Genomic DNA, 21,353 nt, shown 5'->3' on the forward strand with positions numbered 1-21,353 from the left:
AAGTATTTCCAGTGGCTTTCCGTGCCGTGCGCTGGGCTTCCTCACTCGGCTGTCCGCCCTGTCATGCGTGATGAGCACGAGAATGAGAAACAGGTGTGAGTGTGAAATGTGTGGATCACTCCTTTATCTCTCTCTCACTCTCTCCCTCTCTCCAGTCTCCACCCTCACTGCCGACCTTTTGGAGTCTGGCAGTGAGCGGTATTTAATGGTGGTGGGGGTACAAGGAAGATGGTGAGCAGAGAGAAACAACACAGAGCACTGCAAATTGCTCCAAGCCACTTCATACTCTGCGTTCCCCCCACATTCACTTCTCTCACCACCAAGAGTTCAAGACAGCATCAACAGGCATGGTGATAGGGTTATTCAAAAAAACACCGACACCTAACCAGCAAAGTATTTGTAATGACTATCAGTGAAGACAATATTGTATGCGGATGGAATCAGAAACTGGGGAGTGATAAGTTATAGAGTTGCAGTGTTAGAGCTTGGCAGTCCTATGCAGATGGCAAATTGGATTCATAATTTACTATAGCTTACTCCTTTAGTGTTATTTGTCTGCATGACATGAAACCTGGATGACTGACATCTGAAGCAGCTGTGAGGCTATTAGCCTACAGTTAAAGGCTTGCTAATATATCAGTTATATTTCCGAGGATCCATTAATCAACAGCAATGAAACCAAACTTTAACTGATGAAGTGGCAGTCAATCAGTGGTTTCAGGCTTTCATTACACACTCCCAAGCCCCCCATGAATAAAAATAGACTTTTCCCGGCCCATAGATACCCCCCTCCCCTCCCCTCATCATGTTTAAGCACCCACCCCTAAAGGCTACACAGGAGTCAGTTTACATAGCGCCATACCTGCCCCCCCCCCCCCACCCATACCCTCCCCTCCCCTCCCCCGACACACACACACACACACACACACACACACACACACACACACACACACACACACACACACACACACACACACACACCTCATTGTGGCCGGGACTACTGCTGCTGCAGAGTAACCGTCCCACAGTGTGCTGGCTGTCAGCGCAGAGCGTGGATCATTGAGCCTTACGCACGGAACGGAACGGAACGGAGAGCGAGCAGTCAGTCAGTGTGTCACTTCACTTCAATCAGAAGACACACAGACTGTCCTGATCTAACAACAAGCGACACGGGCTTTGAACGAGCCGAGACTGAATGAACATAATATTTGGCTTGCATGCAGGACACTCACGGCAAGGTAAGAATCTTGTTATTTTCTATTGATCATAATAGTTATATTATAGCCTGCTCGAGTTTCTGGCAGGGATGTTGTCATTTGTCATTCAATACTGCTTTGAAATTTTATATAGCGATCACAGCCAAAGTTTGATATTATGGACAACTTTGCGTTTTATTTATACGCACAGCTTTTGCACAGGTGAATTACAACCTTCAAGTCAGTTGCTAACGTGACTTTGTCATGGATGTTTATTTCGGTTCACTTAGTTTTTATTTATTAGAAAATACGAGATTGCATATAGCCTGTAAGAAATAGGAGCCTTGGATCAAGAAAGACTATCTATTTTATCGATTTACGAAAGCAAAAGTCAGACTCGATAAAAAAAAACTCGATCCAAGGCTACTGTAGCCATCCAGCTGTTGTGTTGCTTTCTTCAAAACTGATGCTTTTCCATTTTGATCTATAGCTCTATTATACTCCTCTACATGACGGCAAAATGAAGCCTAGGCAATCATAATGAACCAATTAATGAAATATGTAATCACACAAGAAATGGCACAATAAAAAGCCACACTGCAGTGACATAAATTGAGGATTGGGTGACATCATGAGGTTGTCGGTTCGGTTTCCTCGGTGAAAACATTAACAACTGTTTGAGAAGTTGACTTGACACGTGCAGTAAGTCATCATCTGCCATGTAAACCTATATCCTCCTCCTGCTTTAACTCAGCCTTGAAACGTTCCAGTGAGTCGTTAATAACTGCAGTGGTGGAAGAAGTACTCTGATATTTTACTTGAGTAAAAGTACAACAGTATTGGCATCAAAATATACTTAAAGTTGTGAGCTTGTATTGGTATAAAATAGGGCTAAAGTGGTTAATGTATGTTTTATAATAAATAATTTATATCTGCAAAGTAACTAGTAACTACAAATTTCAAATAATTGTAGTGGAGTCAAAAGTACAATATTTGCCTCTGAGATGCAAAGGAGTAGGCTAAGTAAGTAGGAGAAGTAAAAGTACTGAAAACTGGAAATACTACAGTAAAGTAAAAAATACCTAAAAATTGTACTTACAAACAGTACTTGAGTAAATGTACTTAGTTACTTTCCACCACTGAATAGCTGCATGACATATGTGCTCCGTTCCACCCACGGTGACTGGACAGATAAAGGAGAGAAAAGGGGGTGAAGTTGTGATTGACCATTGCTGCTGTATAGCTACGCTCTGATTGGACATTTCTCTTGGGGCAACGAGGTTATCCTACCATCAGTCACCGCCATGGTAAATATTTACATCTGTATTAAATCAAGGACATAGGGGCCAATGACGTTTGGGCCTCAGACATCTAATCAGGACGTGTACAGTCTTGTAATTTTTAATCAAGTGAAACATTTCCCTCCTCCTGGCAATCACATTGCTTATAACAAACACATGTAAGCTGGTGAATTGTAGTCATAGGACCATTCTTGTATCATAGATGTATTTTTTGCTTTCTTATCTATGATAAGAAATGACCGTTCAGGCTATTCTGATGTGAATTCATAGGGTATTTACAGGGCATGAAATGGCATGAAATAACACAATTAAAAACTATGCCTATGTTCTAATTTGTTAGTGTTACATGAGAGCATCCAAATAAAGGCAGAAGAAGACCTCACCCGGTGGTTCTTGAGAAAGTCATTATGCAACCCACTTGCGCTTAAAAGTAAAACACTCTCATTGAAGCTGTAATTTTCCCCCATGGTTGGGCTAGCTAGGGCCTTCCTCTCCTGCCCCCATCACTGATGGCCCATGGATTCAGTCAGTCAGACTTTAAATTAGAGAATTGGTATGGGGTCAGTCACATAAACAGCTAAAGCACAGACTAAACAGACAAGAAAACAGACCAAACATGTCTTTCTTCACAACAAGCAATCTGGGGTTGATAGGTGATTGCAGATTCCCTTTGTCCTTCCTTTGTGGCAGGACGTTCAAAATATTGTTTGTCGTGCTGCTGGTTCATATAGTTTTGACCGAAAGCAGCACACGTGAGAAGAAGCAGATAATACTGTATCATGCAGCAGAGAAAATCACTGGTGTACTCTTACTTTCCAGAGGGGTATCTGATCTTGTACTTTCACAGTGATCAGCTTGACAAGAGATTAACTGCCTTCTCAGCAGGAGTTTTCACATTTTATGACCATTATAGTTTCGCTCACAAAGGTAGATATCTGTGCCTTCAACGTGATCTGAGAAGAAATTATGTGCTAGATTTGGGCCTGTCTGCAGGCTCCCTCTCACTGATTAAGATTCTGTTTACGTTGGACGTCCCAACCTGCACATTTGACCTAGTTTGTGTTCCCACTTCAAGGCTAAAGTTGGTCATCGGCTCACAGACCATAAACACCTTCAGGCAACCCCTCACACCACTACTAACACTCATTAAACCAGAACCACTTTCATAGCCAGGGACAAAACATTTACGCATTTGTACAGTTTGGCCATTAATATAGAATCAGATTGACACAATGCAGAACGTTGTAGAACTTTGACACAACATGGCAGTGGCAGGACCTTGCATAAAATGCAAAGCAATGGTTCAAGGCATGCCATGTACCACAGGATAATTAATATCCCTCTATGCATTCAACAGTCTCTGAGTGTCCATTATGCAAGAAAACAACAGTCTTTCCAACAGTATACGTACCTGTACAATCACACTCTAGAGCAGTCGTAAACATCTCTATTCTTGTTCCCCCCCTAGCCTTGTAGCAGTGTGCTAGTTGTTCAGCTACAATAAGGCTGTGTGTGTGTGTGTGTGTGTGTGTGTGTGTGTGTGTGTGTGTGTGTGTGTGTGTGTGTGTGTGTGCGTGCGTGCGTGCGTGCGTGCGTGCGTGCGTGCGTGCGTGCGTGCGCTTGATGCTGATCCCAGTGGAGCAGACAGGAGCACTTCTTCCTGCCAGAGCTCAAGGGCACATGCACGCACAAAGGCAGCAGCCACAGCAGCATTGGGGCTGTCGACAGAAGCCAAGACGTCATTAACATGTAACTAAATGAAATGTAATTCAGGCCTTATCTTCCCACTTAAGAGGGTATATATATACAGCCACAGCTAGTATTGGTGATGGCAACAGTGGCAACGATGGTGCTCGTCAGAGCATGTGGAATTGTTCCATCCATGACTGAGGCAGGAGTCACAGGAGCGTTACAAAATCAAGTTGCCCAATATGACCTTTGGGGGATTAACTGGTTGTACCAAACACACACTTTGAAATACAGACATTCTTTTGTATCTCTTCACCACATCTCTCAGGACAGCTAAGAAGCCGCCATATCATTGACCCTCGTATGATCCGGCATGGGTCAAGGGCTGAATATTTCACAGGCTACACTGGTGTGTTCCTATTTCAGTCAGCCTTTCATTCGTCACTTTTCTCTCTCATTTCTCTTTACATTCTTGTTTTTGAGAGTCCCAAAATGTATAATCTCATGGGTTTGACCCACATCAGTGTTGACTGTGGAGAACAAGCGGAAGCCACAGGACGTTTCATGGTTTTAGTTCACAATGGGCCACTCATGTGTTTCTTATCACATAAAGTTCAACCAGCCCACATTCACGTTTTAAGCGAAGGCTTTGCCTTTCCTGCATAGCATAGTCTTAAAAAAACATTTCCTGACACAGACGTCAAACATTTGTTATGTTTAATCCCTTTCTTGTTGCATGGTTGCATGCAAAGACCCCCTGGTAATGGCGGGAAGCTCACGTTTCTAATTAGAGGGGAGAGAGGGTCCTGCTACTGACATCATTTTTGCCCCTGGCGCTGTGTGTGTGTGTGTGTGTGTGTGTGTGTGTGTGTGTGTGTGTGTGTGTGTGTGTGTGCGTGCGAGTGTGTATTTCTATGTGTGTGTGTAAGTACACCTGTGTTTGTTTGTTTGTGTGCGTGTTTCTGTGTAAAGGTGTGTTGTGCAATAGACTGAGTGGCATCTGGCTGAAGAGATATTTGAAAGGAACAGTGTGAAACATCAAACATTCTCGTCTTCACACTAGCTGTCAGAGCCAGGGCTTATAATTTGACTTTATTGTTCCTGTTGCCTGGTCTGGACCATTGTGCCTACTATACAGTCTGTGGGAACTTCCTCACCAGCAGTTTGCAGGAAGAACAGTTCAATGTGTCAAGAAACTTCAAACTTGCTGTTCGTCTCTCACCAGTCACGCACTAAATGGTGAGAATATTAGTTAACTTATGTCATTGGTTGAAAACAACAATAACATGTATAACTTAGAGATATCAAACGGTGATCTGCCGGATAATGCCTTTTTTGTTTTCAAAGTGAGACTGGTCTCATCTCTTGGATCAGATTTACAATACTGCATGTGTTTACTCGTGATAACTCTTTCAAAGCGCAAAGCGCCTTGGCTCGACTCAAATTCACAAAATTTTAACTTTTACCAAATGTTTGGGTCGTCTAACTTTGGAACCATGAGCGATATCACCACCTCGATTCGCTTTGTCATGTTCCAAACCCCCGAGTCATCTCTCCGCCGTCGCATTGCATCTCATCTCATCAATGTCGATGAGCAACTTGATGTATAATTCATTGCGGGTAACTAAATCATGAAAGATACATCCCGACATCGTTCCATCTCCTGCCAGTCCCCAGTGTGTGGGTGACAGCTGTTAGAGCAGTTCCATCTCCCTCTTGCTCTCACATCCCTCTAATTGTTCACAGTCTGGCTGGGTGCCTCTGTAGCTCTGCCGCAACCAATCACCCTCACACATATAGCCCTGTGTCCGCTCAACCATGAGCAAGAGAACACAGCTCAGGACCTTCCTTTAGTTCCTGCCCAGGCAGTGGGGGACCATTGATGTAGCCGCTGACTTACATTCAGAACCTTGTCTTACTCCCCACGAAGGGTGACTCAGAGAAAGAGAGAGGTAGAGAGAGAGAGAGAGTGAGAGAGAGAAAGAGAGAGAGAGTGCAAGGTGAGGGTGAGGTTTGGGTTCAGGTAGGGTCAGGTGGCCTGTTTGTGGGCGAGCCGATAATGTGAGACGACAGCTGGCAGGTTCAGTGGAGATTACATCCAAACTAACAGTTGATGGAAGGAAACAGAAGCGCATATCCAGGTCCAGGTCAAGGTCTATGTTTGAGGGATTTTAACACTTGACTCATTTTCCCCATGATTGAGTCTTTTCTTGTTGTCGGAAGTAATAGGAGAAAAGGCTGGTTGGGGCATAGCGGGGAACGCCATCTCCCTATTAAAGCCTAACTCATAGTTTGTCGTATAAAAAAATTAAACATTTTAAAATCAGTTACGTTCGGAAAGCAACACTGTTATATGACAAAGTAAAACTTTGGCTTAAGTATAAGATTCCAGAAAACACTATCTGGATTTTTCTTGCTACTATCGAGAAAATCCGGCCACAGCTCATCTGTAGTTGCACAGATAGCAAATCGATTGCAAATCGAAAGCAGAAATCAGCAGTGATTGTGTCCCAGCACGGAGGAGTGGATGAGGCCTGGTACAGGCTGGCAATACTGTCGCAAAGGCCCTGGAGGCTTGGGACACAGCACAGCTGGAGTTGAGCCCTAAGCTCTGACCAACCCCCAAACAACACTGATCAGAGTCCTAGGGAGTTGGCCATAACACTTTTACTACTGCTGCAACACTGAGGTGATGATGTAACAACAATGTGTCCAGAACAATGTGTCCGAATGAAAGTCCTTTTGTTTACTGATAGTGTGAAAAGATGTTAGGAATATTACACAGATGCTGGTAATCTTCTTCAGCTGTTTTATTTTGGTCTTCACAGTGATGTAGCCTTCTGGTTTTTTTTTCCTTCCATTTGTCAAGAGCCTATAATAGTTGCAAAGTATAATGACATATTTACGATAACATATTGAAATGTTTTGCAATACTAAAACCCAATATGCACTGAACATAGTTGAATCTTTAAGGAGTTCGCAGAAGCAAACAGATACAGTTTGAAAAATCTGCTGACTTGATAAAATAAAATTTCTGATGGCTTGCCAGTCAGTCAAGAGCTTTCTTTTAGAGCCTTCACACCAGCTGAGAGATTAATTAGGGTTGTGTGTGAGAACAGACCGTCATGATTTAAGACTCCTGGAGATTTAGGGATGTGTCTGCGATTTATGTCTTTGTACAGTACTGTATATACAAACCCAGCATAGGGTATTTGTGTTACCCTGGTTTGAGCAGTGAATTCTCACATCCACAGCCTGTATTGCACGCACAGTAGGCCAGTGATGTTTGTACAACTGGTCACGTAAGTCAAGTTGGCATGGGGCAGGCCTTGCATGACTGGGTTGAATATTCAAGCTCTGCGATGTAAATAAACAGGATCACACATTACACATGCACACACACGTGCAGCCACAGCTCACACACATATCACACCCAATTTTAACTTTGAGTGATTTGTTGGTTTGGCAACCACAGTAAGCAAGGTTAACAAAAATAGTCTGGAAAAGATTGTAAACTTTTGGCAATTAAAACACCAATTTAAGTTAGAGCCACTCAGAGGGCAAAGAGTATTCTGACAGTGCAGGCGGGTTCTTGACATGCAGACTCCTGCCATCAGGGAGGAGATCCTAGAAGAGCCAAAGATTTGAGATGATTTATTCCCTTAGCTGTTGGGCTTTTGAACAAGCTGTAGGCCTGGTTGATATTGCACACACACTTTAACAAAGAACTGTTGGCACCTTAGTGCTTTTATATAGCTAATGATTATTTAATATTTTTATGATGTGTATTGTTTGTGTTGACTACTGTTGCAAACCAAATTGCCCAGCGGGGACAATAAAGACATTCCAGCCTACACATGCAAGCACACTCACACGTGCGCGCGCACGCACACACGCACGCACGCACGCACACACACACGCGCGCGCGCACACACGCACACACGCACACACGCACACACACACACACACACGCGCGCACACACACACACGCGCGCGCACACACACACACACGCACACACACACACACACACACACACTCTCTCTATCTCTATCTCTCTTTCTCTCTCTAACATCAATCTCTCCTCCTGGATCCATTGCTGCATTCTCTGCATGCTTCCCAACCATCCGCTTTCTGATGCTTTACCAATACACGTGTTGGGTACTTTTAAGAATAAATTCCCAAGAATTCACCGGCTGTGAGGCATCATCGCACAGGCTGAACATTCCAGCACTGAAAGTTAAGACAGAGAGACTGGTGCCCACACCAGCATGTGATCGAGTCCAAACAGTTTTCATCTGATGGAGATACATTTTTATAATTTTACTTATCCAGAAAAGTTTGACTGAAGCAATAAGCAATAATTTTCAAGCATATCACTCTTCCTCAGGCAGCATCCACAGTTTAGTTGTCATAGTTGGAAACCCAGGTTATGCCCCCCTCCCAGCTGCTCCCCTAATCTTCAGTAACAATTATCCTATCACGTCTTCGCTAGGTATAAAAACCAAATTCAGTGCATGATACACAGCCCAAATTAGACTAAGACACAAGCTGTTGACTGTTTTAAATATTTGTTGGCTGTGTTCATGTGGAATCTTCATACAACTGACACTCCAAAGGACTTCAAAGAGAGCAGTATGAGTAGCATTTTACAGGGACTGCAAGATGGAGGCTGTGGGCGAAGCTCATGCTCAGTTCATTCTAGCATGCTTTTAAACATGTAGTTCACAAAGTAAATAGTGAGTCATAAGGTTATATAGGTCAGTGCTCTGTAGTTATCAGTTTAAATGGCACGTACTCTTCCTGGTACTGTAGGGTTTAGGGGAGAAATAGAGGTTGCCTGGTCTGTTGATAAAAGTGAGCATAATGGTGAATATCTTATCACCAGCAGACGTTATCTTTCTTAGCATTGCATGGGTGTTATAACGTTGATAACAGGCTGACTAACAAGGGCAGCTCTAGGATTGAATATAGTCACGTGATTTACGACTATATGCATGTTTTTTGATGGTACTGAGGGCGGTTTCACTATGTTTCAGCGAGTGCAGTATTATAATCTTTGTGTCTGTTCCCTGCTAATACAAGTCTGGCATGTACTTCCACAAACAGCGGGCTTGCTACTGAGCAGAACATGCCGTAGGGCTGTCCATTTCCATGCACACACCTTTTACTTCTGTGGCACTGGGCTCCGGCACTCAGCTATCCTGCAATGATTAGCTTTGAATGACAAAAGACTGCTCGCATTAAGTTAAGATGCCATCATGTCTATTTTATGGTTGGGGGAGGAGGTCTATTCAGGTTGGGGGTCCCCCAAGTCATCCCATGTGGCTTGCCCTGTCATGCCCTGCTTGAATGAGCTATAGTGATATAGGTAGCCAGCAACTGTAGATCAAGTGCTCAAGGCCTCACAATAGTGAGAGGATTTACGATGACCCTCCCCACCCGCTGACTTTGTCTATGGGCGAATGGTGGCCTGTTTGTGTCGTATATTTATTGTCATGTTGTTGTTGTTTTTCTTTTCTCTTTCTCTGCCTGGCTAATGAGGCAGGCAGCCTCCGGGTCTCCAACTCTTATCTTCAGACCCAAAGGAAAGGAGGGCCATTGTTTCAGACCATAAATAATGCAAAGCGAGGATGCTCTGCTTCTTCGCATGAAGAAAAATGGACAAGACACCCGCCGTAATCTTTTTATATCCTTATAACAGAACTGCTCATCGTCTGTTCCTCTGGTGCTGGTTAAAGTCATTAATGCTGATCCATTAGTGGCCATAGGTCTTTTTTGTTCACACATGGCGACTGTAGGGAATTTAGAATGAGACAGATGCAGCTTCTTGATGACATAAAGGCATCTGAGCAAGCCCTGGTTAAAGTTTAAGCTTGTAGACAATCGTAGTCCCGCAGTGATGACCATTAACATAATCAGTCTTAATAGGATTGCCAGATGTTTGAATAAAGACAATGAGAGAAAGAGGAAGGTAGAGAATGAGATGGTGAGTTGGCCAGTTGGTTCATATAACACAGTAGATGTATCTCATCAGTAGACAGATTGGTTTGAAAGGTAACCTTGAGCTCTTCAAAGGTGACTGAGGATTTCAAGGTGATCACCAGTGCGGTCAATTGTTGTGCGCTAAAATCTTTACTCAAAGTTAAATTCTTAGGAAATAAATTGTGTTTGGGTGCAGCCTTGCAGGTTGACTAAGCGGTTATGGCTGCCGTTTGAGTAAACAGTCCCATGTTCCATTCCTGCTGTAGCTTCAGTGAGCAGGCCAGCTGACATACACAGCAGATGTGTCTCATCAGTGGAAAGATTGATTTGAAAGGTAAATTAATACATTCTTAAGCTCTTCAAAGGTGGTCCTCGTGGATTTATTAAACTCTTATCTAATGTTTACCTCACTGAATACATATTTCAAGGTGGAACTTCCTTTAACCTTTTGATATGAGGCCCTCTGACTTTATTTGGTAACGCCTCACAAGCTTAGATCAAGCCATTATGCGGCAATTGAAAAAGTTCATTGGAAACAAATAAGCACTTCCTAGGTATTTCCTTTTTCTTCTTTGGTTTAGCTTCTCTCTGGGGCACTGCTCACACGCCAGAATAATAAGCAGAAACCTATGTTTCTGCACTTTGGTGTAAAGTTAACTATGTGTGTGTCTGTTATAACCAACAACACCTTGCCACAACCTTCTCTGCTCAGATAACAAATAGGGGGTCAAAAGCAAGTAGCCCACACAAAGCTATTGATCAAAAGCAACGCTGAAAAGTGTGTATGGTCCCTGTTCATGGCACGGCTGTGCCAGGGACTCTGGCTGTCCCACGGTCCTGATGTAGCATGACAGAACACATCTGGTTCCTCTTTAGTTGCATGGGGCGCCTGGTTAAGCCTCTCCTGCAGGCTGGAGAGAGGATGATGGAAAGGACAGAGTAAAGTGGAAGAAAGATGATGGGGTGAGGGAGAGAGGGTAGAGAGAGCAGAGAGAGAGAGAGAGAGAGAGAGAGAGAGAGAGAGAGAGAAACATATACATTTTCACTGTGTTTATGTTTCCAGTTTTGGTCAACAAACACACACTTTACGCACACAAGATGTTACAATTACAACTTATGTAAGTTGTGTTGAATGTGTTATTAATTAAAATATATTGGAGGGGGAAAAACAAAAAGGGGGACAAAGTGGACATGAAGTATGAAGTCATATTGTACAAAAAGGAGAGAGAGAGAGAGAGAGAGAGAGAGAGAGAGAGAGAGAGAGAGAGAGAGAGAGAGAGAGAGAGAGAGGGGATGCAGTGTTAAATTTGCACTCAGGATTGTGGTACAATATGAAAGTGAGGTGAAGGGAGCAAAAAAAGAGGCTAAAAGGGAGTAAAAGACAGCATCAAAGGGTGACAGGGTTAGGAGGGGCTAAGGATGAGAGTGAGAAGAAGTCCTAAAAGCCAGAGAGTTTAGAGGTTAATAACTACCTGCTGGCAGATACAGGGGAGGCAGCATAGCTCGGGAGAGAGGTTCTTCAGCCGTCACACGCTTTTCAAAAAGACCCAGGATCACAGGAGAATGTGCTGGGTACTAATCTGAGTCATTATGGTCAATAGAGCTAATGTTGGTGGCTATTGTTCAGGTGTAATTCCATGTTGTGTGTGTGTTCACGCGTATTGGAGTGAGAATTTTTGTGTGGTGTATGTGTTGTGTGTTGTGTGTACGTGTGTTATGCATGAACGTCAAACTTGACCTTCTCATCGCAGAGGTCTAGCACAAAATCCTGCCTGATTTCCTTCCCGGTGTTGCAGTTAGCTTTTTTTTTACAATCAAATCCATCAAGAAGAAATATGAACACACTTCCACTGAGACCGCTTGCTCGTTGTCTATATTTGGTGCAGTTTCCTGTTAAGACATAAATAGCATCCCAACAAATCCACACCATTGTGATCTGCACTGATCTACGTATGAATGTTGTCCATAGTCCTCAAGGCAATGATAATCTCTAAAAGTCTTATTGTCTCTTCAAATACCTGATTTATACAAAAAATAGGCAATCCACAAGCTCACAACAACCAATCATCAAATTGTTGTGATCCTTTATTATTGGGGAATAAATTCTGTTTGGGTACAGGTTGACGGCTGCTGTATTTTAACAGTCCAATGTTGGAGCAAGACACTGAATGCTCACTTAAGTCATACTTGTTAGCCATATGGCTAAAATTAATAAAATGTAAAAGAAAACAAGCATGTACATGAGTAGCTATATCCACTCTAATATCCACTCCGCGCAGGTACACTGACTGAAAGTCCCCCTCAGTCATCTTTGCCCACTGCACAATGGAAAGCCCACATCAGAATTAATGACATAGCTTAGGCTAACACACTTGCTAATCCCTCTTAACGCTTCAATAGCATTAGCCTGCCACTTTGAGCAAGAAACTCAGATGGTGACCAGATTGTGCCGGAAGAGCGGTGTCTAATAAATACTACATGGGATACCCCAACACCGCAACCCCTACGCTCAGTTCCGCTTCATTTTTCTGCTATTTCTCTTTTTTGACCCAGTCTAGACCCTTTCCCTCCTCCACACCTGTTGCAAAACATTTTCCCGGAACTCGTCCTAAACAATGGCTGTCTTTCCCGCACCCTAGCTGCTTGACATCTGGAAAATGTAGCTGGTGGGCTATCTCTCTCCCCTCCCTATTAGATTTATGAGTATGCTTCTATAGGAGAGGTGTGTTGGTTGAAAGGTTGAGAGTCTCCTAAAATGGCAAGGCCACCCTCTACTGTCATTGCTTGTAATTAGTTCTTTCGCAATGTCTTAAGGCTTTGGTGGTCTAGGGGAGTTTGTGCATTGTGTTGCCTTCAGGGCGAGGAACCCCTAGCCAATATTTTATAATTCACATGAGGTTGTTTAAATATACTATACATTAATTTTTCTGGTGTTGTACTTAAAGGGATAGTTCACGCCAAAAAAATATTTTTTTCTACCGATTAGTCACCCCATGGAGACTTGAATGAATCGATTTGTTTTTGTCGCATTCCTAAGCCAATAATTTGATGACCAGTGGGCCGGTAGGCAGCGGTTCAAACAAAAAAATATCCATGAATTTGAGTCTCCATGGGGTGACTAATCGATAGGAAAAAAAGCCATTTTGGGGGTGAACTATCCCTTTAAAGGGGGTGTAAATGACGTTTTGCTGTAGGGCGTTTGTTCATTATCAGGGGTCTCCGCCATCTCTCCAGCTCTTTAAACAGAAAATACATTTTCAAGTTGGGACACCAATTTAATCCAATCAGGAGAAAGAGCTCATATAGGATACAGGATAAACAAGTGAAATTGGAAGTGATTAAACAAAAACAAATTAGCAGACACAATTGGAATTTGAACACTATAAAATGTAAGCTGATAAACGTGATCTCTCTCTTCTGAATGGATTACATTGGTGGCCCATCTGAAAATGTATAAGAACTGTAGAGATGGGGAGGCCACTGTTACTGAAGTGACACTCTAGTCTATAGAATATCAGAATATAGAGCTTTAACTTTGTAACAAAAAACATTTGGTTTTAATATCACACCACCTTTAATTATGGCATTTAGGACTCCATTTCCCAGTGTTAAATAAATAACCAAAAGGTTATCGTATCCACACATTTTGTTCAACAAGATAATCTCTGCAAACCATTTTATGATGTTTTAACCACATGCAATTAGTTTAGCAAAGCATGTGCAGTTTAAAAAAATCAGGTTTGAGATATTGACAGCCACAATTTATATTGTGGCAGAAAATGTGAAACTCTTAAAGGCTTATGTTAAAGTAATTTTATGCATATCAGATTACAGTAAAATGCTCAGTGTTAATTTAACTATTTAAGTCCTATCCCAGGGCTCTATAGTGAGCTTTTAGGACCTGCTTCTACTTTTTGCTCAATGTTCACCCCAGAATAGGGACTCTAGGGTTCAAGTGGTTAACTCAGAGTGTACAAATGGAACCATATGCGGGTCCATTTGGTTCCATTTATACACTCTGGAGTTAAATGAGCACTGAGGATTTTACTGTGTACAATTCACACTTCACTAAGTGATTGTGCATGGCAGCTGGCACTAACCGTATCACACCGCTCGCCCCCAAAACCTGAGATGTAGATCCTGTTCCTGCCAAATGAGGTCGTTCATTGTTTTTTCTCACATGAGGGAAAGGCTAAAATAGCATTTGATATATTCTGAACAAAGACTGAAGCGATCGGCAGAACAATATAGCACTCTCCAGCTGTCTACCACAGCAGGAGCAGAAACGTACGCGTGTCTCTCCAGACAGACTCTTAATACATTTGGACGGGAGGTGGATAGAAAATAGGCACCACCTGTGTCTCCAGGTTTTGAAAGCAGCTTTAAGTTCTCAAGACATCTTCTTTGTACATCTCCCTCTGCACATGGCAGCCTCTCACAGCCGGTCTTTATGCATAAAAAAAACACCATCAGAATCAGGGAACTGAAAAAGGGCTTGATAATCTGCAAACCAACTGTGCAATACAGCCCTCTTTCATCTACTGGGCAGGGCCTTATTGCCTTGTGCTGACACACACATGCACATAGCATATGGGCACAGTTCGCAACACATAGCGCATAGGCCTATAGGCAAGCTACAACCCATTTACAAATGCACGCATGCCCACAAAGAAGCATGCCCATGCATATATATGCCAGTATGTACAAATAGACATATGATAACTATGGCGGGGAGTTTTCTACCCAGAAATACTCCGGCACCTCTTTGGGTAGAGCTGTTCCTATTATAGGCACATAATGTGTGCCTATAATAGGAATATTATACATCCTTCTCTCCCACTCTTCCCCTTGCCACTCCCACTTAGTGTTGTGACAACCTAAAAATAAAACTAAAAAATGCTTTCTACACAACATACAACACCAGTTAAAAATCCATGGCTATAGTATTCGTTTCACAGAGCCATGCACTGCAGTACGTGTCTTTTTGTTGAAGCTTGTTAACTCGAAGAAAAAACTGTTTAACTGTGAGTGTGAACGGTTTATTCCAGCTCTTAAGGTTGTTTAAATGTTAATAGACTTAATCTAGTATTCAGTATAGCTGTTTGGAATTGCAAATGCTGGCATGGTGTGTGCAACTGTGAAACGCCTGTCATTATCCAATGTAGTGATGCTGAATAATGTATTAATACCAATAATACATGCTTGCTCACACTTAATAAAAACATTGGAAAAAGCAGGCATATATCACACAGGACCGGATGCACTCTTCTGCTAATTCTTTGAAATCCCCCTGGATTAGGACATTAGCTAAATGTAACATGCATTTCAATCTAATATTGCTGTGATAAATACTTTTAAAAGACCACTTGCATTTATGAGAGCTCTCTCTTAGCTCTCTTCCCTAGCCCATTGAGACCTGGAACTGTGTCATTTTTAGATTTGAGCTAAAAAGCATTATTTTACACTTAGTAAAATAGCAGATATACAAGTTCATTGCGCGGCACCGAGTGCCGCGCTATGAGCTTGTAGATCTGCTATTTTTGAATAATCGTGATAATGTGTGCAAATCTTTGAATATGTATATTTTTAAAGCGAACATTTTTAACTCAAATCTTTGCTTCTGGGGGTCCCTGGAACAAAATATTTTGATGGGGGTCCGCGGCCAAATACATATAATTTTGGGGGTCCTTGACATGAAAAAGTTTGAGCACCACTGATATAGAAACATACGTTTTTTAGAATACTGTTGAGATTTAGGAGACATGTAGAATCGGCTTCAGGTCTCAATGGGCTAGACATGGAACTCTCTGCATCATGAAATACAACCTGAGCTGTGCTTTAGGGACTACTGTCCTCTTTGCCATCTGGTCTCTGCTGTCTTCTCTTGAGAATAGCAGGCCTAGCTAAAATCACTCTTTTCTCTGTCTCTCTGTTTTTCCCAGGTCTGTTAAGTGCAGGTGAGGTGAGGAAGAGGATACGATCTACATCTGCCCATCTGTCCATCAACATCCCAAGTGGTCTTGGTGCCGTCAACCCTCAGAGCCACAACGGGCACTGAACAATAAGCCTCAACCCAGCATCCCGCAGACGTCCCTGCACAAAGCAAATACTTGAAGCATTATTATTTACATCTCGTTTTCCCAGAGCAGCCGTCACTGAAAATATCAACCAAGGAGGGCTGTCGGGAGAGGGAAAGAAAGAAGAAAAGGAGGAGGGAAAAGTGACCCTTTGAAAGTGAACTCTGCCTGCTATTTCTGCTGCAGTGTGGGCAGGGAGCGTCTCATTTGGGAGTGCTTTTGGCTGACAGAAAAAGGATTTCCCTGTGCCCTGCCCATCTATACCGAATGCCTGTGTAAATACTGGATAGAGATATCAATTTGTCTGGGCTCTAACACTGCCCAACAAAGACTATAAGCTATCTATAGACAATTTCACAACACATCGGCCCCTGTGGTCACTGGAATTACTACCTATCTGTTACCCCTCTAGGAACATTCAGAATGGGAGCTGCTGTGCTTTATTTTCTTTAGTTAAAAGCTTATTCAAAAGTTCCTATTTACTTTTGAAAATTGCCCTGGGCCAACACCAGATTTCTGGAGGAACACCTTTTTTACTACAAGAATAGGGAGCCATTTTTTTTAGGGGGAAGGATGCAGTTTTGATGTCTTTTCCTGGTTGGATAAAGCAACATGAAGCCGCTGACGCCCATCGGATCCCCCTCTCCTCTGAGGCTCCTCAACAAGGGGCCAGACTACCTGCGTAGGCAGATAGATGGTGGGGGCCACGGCCGTAGAGAGAGTGCAGTAGAGAGACTAGAGGCAGACAAAGCAAAGTATGTGAAAAGCCAGCAGGTCATCAACACTAAGCAGGAACCTGTACTGGCGCCCTGTGCCACCCCGCCACCACCGCCCCGGCGACCCCTCACCGTGCCCGGTACGTCGCTCACCCCTCGTGTCCCCCAACGCCGCTCCTTCAACACCCAGTTCTCCACGCTCTCTTGCCCTCCCGCTTCGCGAGACAAGAATGAAAACGATGACTCCAGAAAGGAGAACCGGCAGACGGACGTGGAGGCACAGAACCGGAGCAACGCCTTCAGTGCGCTGCCTCCCAGCCCGAGGACCCCCGGCGGTGCCCGCTTAGTGGCGCCTCACAGTGCCCCTGTGCTGAGGAGGAGCACCGGCGGCAAACGCATGCTGCGACCCGATTCCTTGGTCATCTACCGACAAAAGAAGGAGTGTAAGAGCCCCAGTGGGTCGGCGGTGGTGGAGAACAACAACGTGGAATTGAAAGGCGTTAGTTTTGTCCGTCGGCTGTTCCAAGGCTCGATGAGGAGCAGTGGTGGAGGTGGGGAAGGGGGAACCCAGAAGATGGTGATTGCTGAAGAGAAAGCTCCATCTCGGGACGGAGACTCTCGCATGTCCTGGACCAATGACAAAGACACCACAGAAGGGGGAGCGGGGAGCAGGCGGTCCAGCAGAACCGACCACGAACGCTCTCCGGGGTCTGTTCCCAGCCCTGGGTTCAGCTGCACATTTGAACCGACTAAGAATGGATTTTCAAATGACATCGGTAATGGAGTTAGTGACGGCGTCACCAACGGTAACTTCTCTAGTTGCCATGATGACGAGAACGACCCCTGGAGGCGTGCGTCGCCGCCGCCCAGGAGGCGCTCGGGGGAACTGCGGCGGTCCAAATCGGACCTGCGTCTGCGCTGCTCGGTGGCGCTGTCGGAACAGGAGCGCTTCTTTGACTTCTGTGGACTGGACATGGACATGATAGAGCGGCTAGGCCGGGACAACTTCCTGTCTGGCTCTGTAGACACACTGTCATTGGCCCTCCGGAGTGTTGGCCGGGGAGGATGCGGCGGCTCCGAGCCCAGCGAGTTTTCCCGGCACTCGGGCGAGGGGCTGGTCGAGGAAGAGCTGACCGAGCAGCTTCCGACCGGTGTGTCAATCATCGAGAGAAATGCCCGCGTCATCAAGTGGCTTTACAGTTGTAAGAACGCTGCCCGCGAGGGGCCCAAAGAGTCAACCGTTTAGTCGCCTGCTGGGACAGAGACTGCATCATGAGCTGGTGCCATTGATCAACTGTCAGATTTATATGCTGTATTTATAGATCCTTTGAAAATGTTCGGTGGCTAGAGCTACTTATTTCTAACAGAGCAATCCTTGTGTAAAACATGACAGTGTTGGTGCAAGTGTTTGGTATTGAAACAATGTATAGTAGCTATCGCTATTGAGAGAACTGGATTCATCCCCTTTGACCCCTGCCCCCCCCCCCCAGGCACATATATAAAAAGAAAAAAGAAATGCTGTCTGTAGTAGCAGCAGTGACCTTGACACCAAATATAACCCCCAACACTCCCAAATGAATAACTGAGAATAGAAAACCACTAAGCTTTTATTTTTCTGAACTAGAGAAGCGTGAGCATGTAATTCCCAACTGTCCCAGTTTAGTTTGTGTGTCGTTGTTTTTTTTTCTCCGTAAACGCAGGCGTTGTAACCAAACATCCGAGGCACCCCTGTGGGGTTGTTAATGCACTGAACTGGACAGAAAGAGGAAGCGTATGTGTGTGTGTGCATGTGTGTGCGTGCGTGCGTGCGTGCGTGTGTGTGTGTGTGTGTGCTAAAGGGAGGGAGAGAAAGATACATGTACAGTTTTGACTTTTTACAGAGACTCATCTCATTTATGAACACTGAGCTATTATCTAAGTACTACTATTTAGGATAGAGGAAAAGAGCCATGACGGGTCAGGATTTTTGACCAAATCACCCTTAAGTCACACCCTTAAAGAGGGCTACCTTTCATATAATGTGTAATCACCACAAATTGTGACACGTTCATACAGTATTTCTACAACAAACTTTCCTCTGCCTGCTCGATGTCTATGGAGTAAAGCTGCAATTTATACTTACTATCGTATCATGCTGTCGCGTACCAAAAATAGCAGATCTACAAGCTCGCATGAGCTTGTAGACTCGCTATTTTTCGACACGTGACAGTGGATTAAGCATAAGCAGTAGTGTTGTTGTCACCGGATATATAGGAAAACACATGACAGTACAGGTTGTTTCCTTGACTGGATAACAAGACTTCCTGCAGGCACAAAGTAACCATTACATGGGCATTTAAAAGTGAAATTATGTGTGAATTTATTTCACTGAACAACATGTCACATACCCTTAAGTATTTACCTCTCTGTGTTTGGGACCATAATCTTTCAATACTCTACCACCCATCTGTAGACATCCAACTCCTCACTCCCCTTTGTAAGAGGTTGTAATCGTCTGGGCCTCTGCATTGGAGGGGGAGAGAAGAGGGGAGGTCAAAACGTCCCTTCTTCCTATGATAACCACAGATCCTACCTCACTTCATCAATCCATCAATGGTTCTCCTTTTATCACCATGAAAGGGCCACCGTTTCCATTGCTTGGCTCAGAAGATGCCACTGAAATATGAACTAGGGGGCCACAGTGGTATGTTAAGGTTAGAACTCTGTGACCCACAGTGAGAGGCGTATTGAGTTAAATGCTATCAGGCCTTGAAGGCATGTGATATTCCTCGAAGAAAATTTCTCAGAGCTGTATGGTTCATATGGTTGTTGTTGTTTTGTCGCTGTTGTTTTTTCAGTACAGTATGTAGCATGGTACCCCCAAAACAAACCCTTCTGGACCCCTAAAACTGGATGTTCTTTATTTCACACAATATCTGTTCATCTGCATGTTTACAAAGTGGCTCTGTAAATCTTTTATTTTCCAAAATAAATAAAAAAGAAGTTTTTATTCCAGAGTTTTGTCTATGATGTACACACAATATGAAAATAATAAATAACTATTTGTTGGAAAGTAATTTGTTTAGCTGCCTTTTTAATCAATGATGTTGGATGATGGGGTAACACTTTACTTAAAGGTTGGGACTATAATGCATTATAATCGTATTTATAATTCAGTGTAATGCGCCTATAAGGCATTATAACACTTGTTATAAATGTTTATAACCATGTATGTCAACTTATAACAACGGTTATAACATATTATTAGTGCTGGTCATAATGCATTATAGGCTCAGTGGAACAGCATTGTATAACTACCATAACTTAGTTAGTTGTAAAGTGTCTTTGTTATAAGTTGTTATGCATAATTATAAACAGTTAAAACGAGAGTTATGAAGCATTATAAGTGCATTATGATGCACCATAATGCCCCATAAATGTGATTATAATGCATTATAGACCCGACCTTTAAGTAAAGTGTTACCTGGTAGTTAGAATGTGCTGTTCCACTGAGCTTACTGTATAATGTATTATGAACAGCACTTCTAAATTATATTGTTATAAGTTAAAATACTTCATAAACCTTGTTATAAATTGTAATGCATAAAGATAAACATTTATAACAAGTGTTCTGAATGCCTTATAAGTGCATTATAATGCATTATAAATGTGGTTATAACACATTATAGACCCAACATTAGCATAAAGTCTTACCGATGAGGGTTTGCATTGTACACTATACCTATACTACACTTATTTTAAGTGTGCAAATACTCAGACTTAATAAGTAGGGAGTCAGTGCTGTGATGTTATTTCATCCTTGACTCTGATGTCTCCCCTCCATCACATTTTCCCACATTTATCTGTGAAGTGGCTGAGTGCTAATCCTTTCACATTCCCTGCATAGACAGCTCTTGTCTGAGTCACAACAGGTTGCGTTTACAGACAACAAGGAGTGTGGCCAAATGCTATGTCTGTCTGTGTGTGTGGTCAGAACAAGACCCTCCACCCCATCTAACTACATTTTCTCTCTTTTTTTAATCCCTGACTCATGTCATTCTCTCACTTTTATTTTCCTCTGATACACTCACAGTCACATACATATAGTTAGCCTATACATATACAAACGTGCACAAATACATAATTAATTCAATCCTTTTAATCAAATTACAGTTACCACCACATGGTTTGAGAACACAGCCAAATTTCCAAATTTCAACACACAGGAAAAGAGCAGATTTTCAATGTAATGTGTCACGTTACTGCAGAGGCTGAAGAGAGTTTTGTTAGCTGTTCCCTCCTCTATCCCACATTTCCCTTTCCCTCCCTCCCTCTGTCCTTCCCAAAGAGGAACAATAGCCCGCCTGTCTGTGTCTGTGTCTGTCTGTGTGTATGTCAGTAAGCTCTGGCCA

The 21,353-nt window shown here is 43.2% G+C and overlaps 1 protein-coding gene across 1 annotated transcript; it reads left to right on the top strand.

Annotated features, from left to right (window-relative positions):
* Nucleotides 1–1,119: 1,119 nt before the first annotated feature.
* On the top strand, nucleotides 1,120–19,970 carry fam110d (family with sequence similarity 110 member D). Its single transcript, XM_084052507.1, has 2 exons — nucleotides 1,120–1,238; nucleotides 16,112–19,970. The coding sequence occupies exon 2, from the start codon at nucleotides 16,859–16,861 to the stop codon at nucleotides 18,206–18,208; it is 1,350 nt and encodes a 449-aa protein (XP_083908633.1). The 5' UTR covers nucleotides 1,120–1,238; nucleotides 16,112–16,858; the 3' UTR covers nucleotides 18,209–19,970.
* The last annotated feature ends 1,383 nt before the right edge of the window (nucleotides 19,971–21,353 follow it).

The sequence above is a fragment of the Gymnoscopelus microlampas genome, assembly GCF_963454915.1.
Source record: "Gymnoscopelus microlampas genome assembly, chromosome: 3".
Taxonomy (NCBI): Eukaryota; Metazoa; Chordata; class Actinopteri; order Myctophiformes; family Myctophidae; genus Gymnoscopelus; species Gymnoscopelus microlampas.

Excerpts from the sequence above, each read along its gene's own strand:
- fam110d (XM_084052507.1), top strand. The coding sequence starts at position 16,859 with ATGAAGCCGCTGACGCCCATCGGATCCCCCTCTCCTCTGAGGCTCCTC.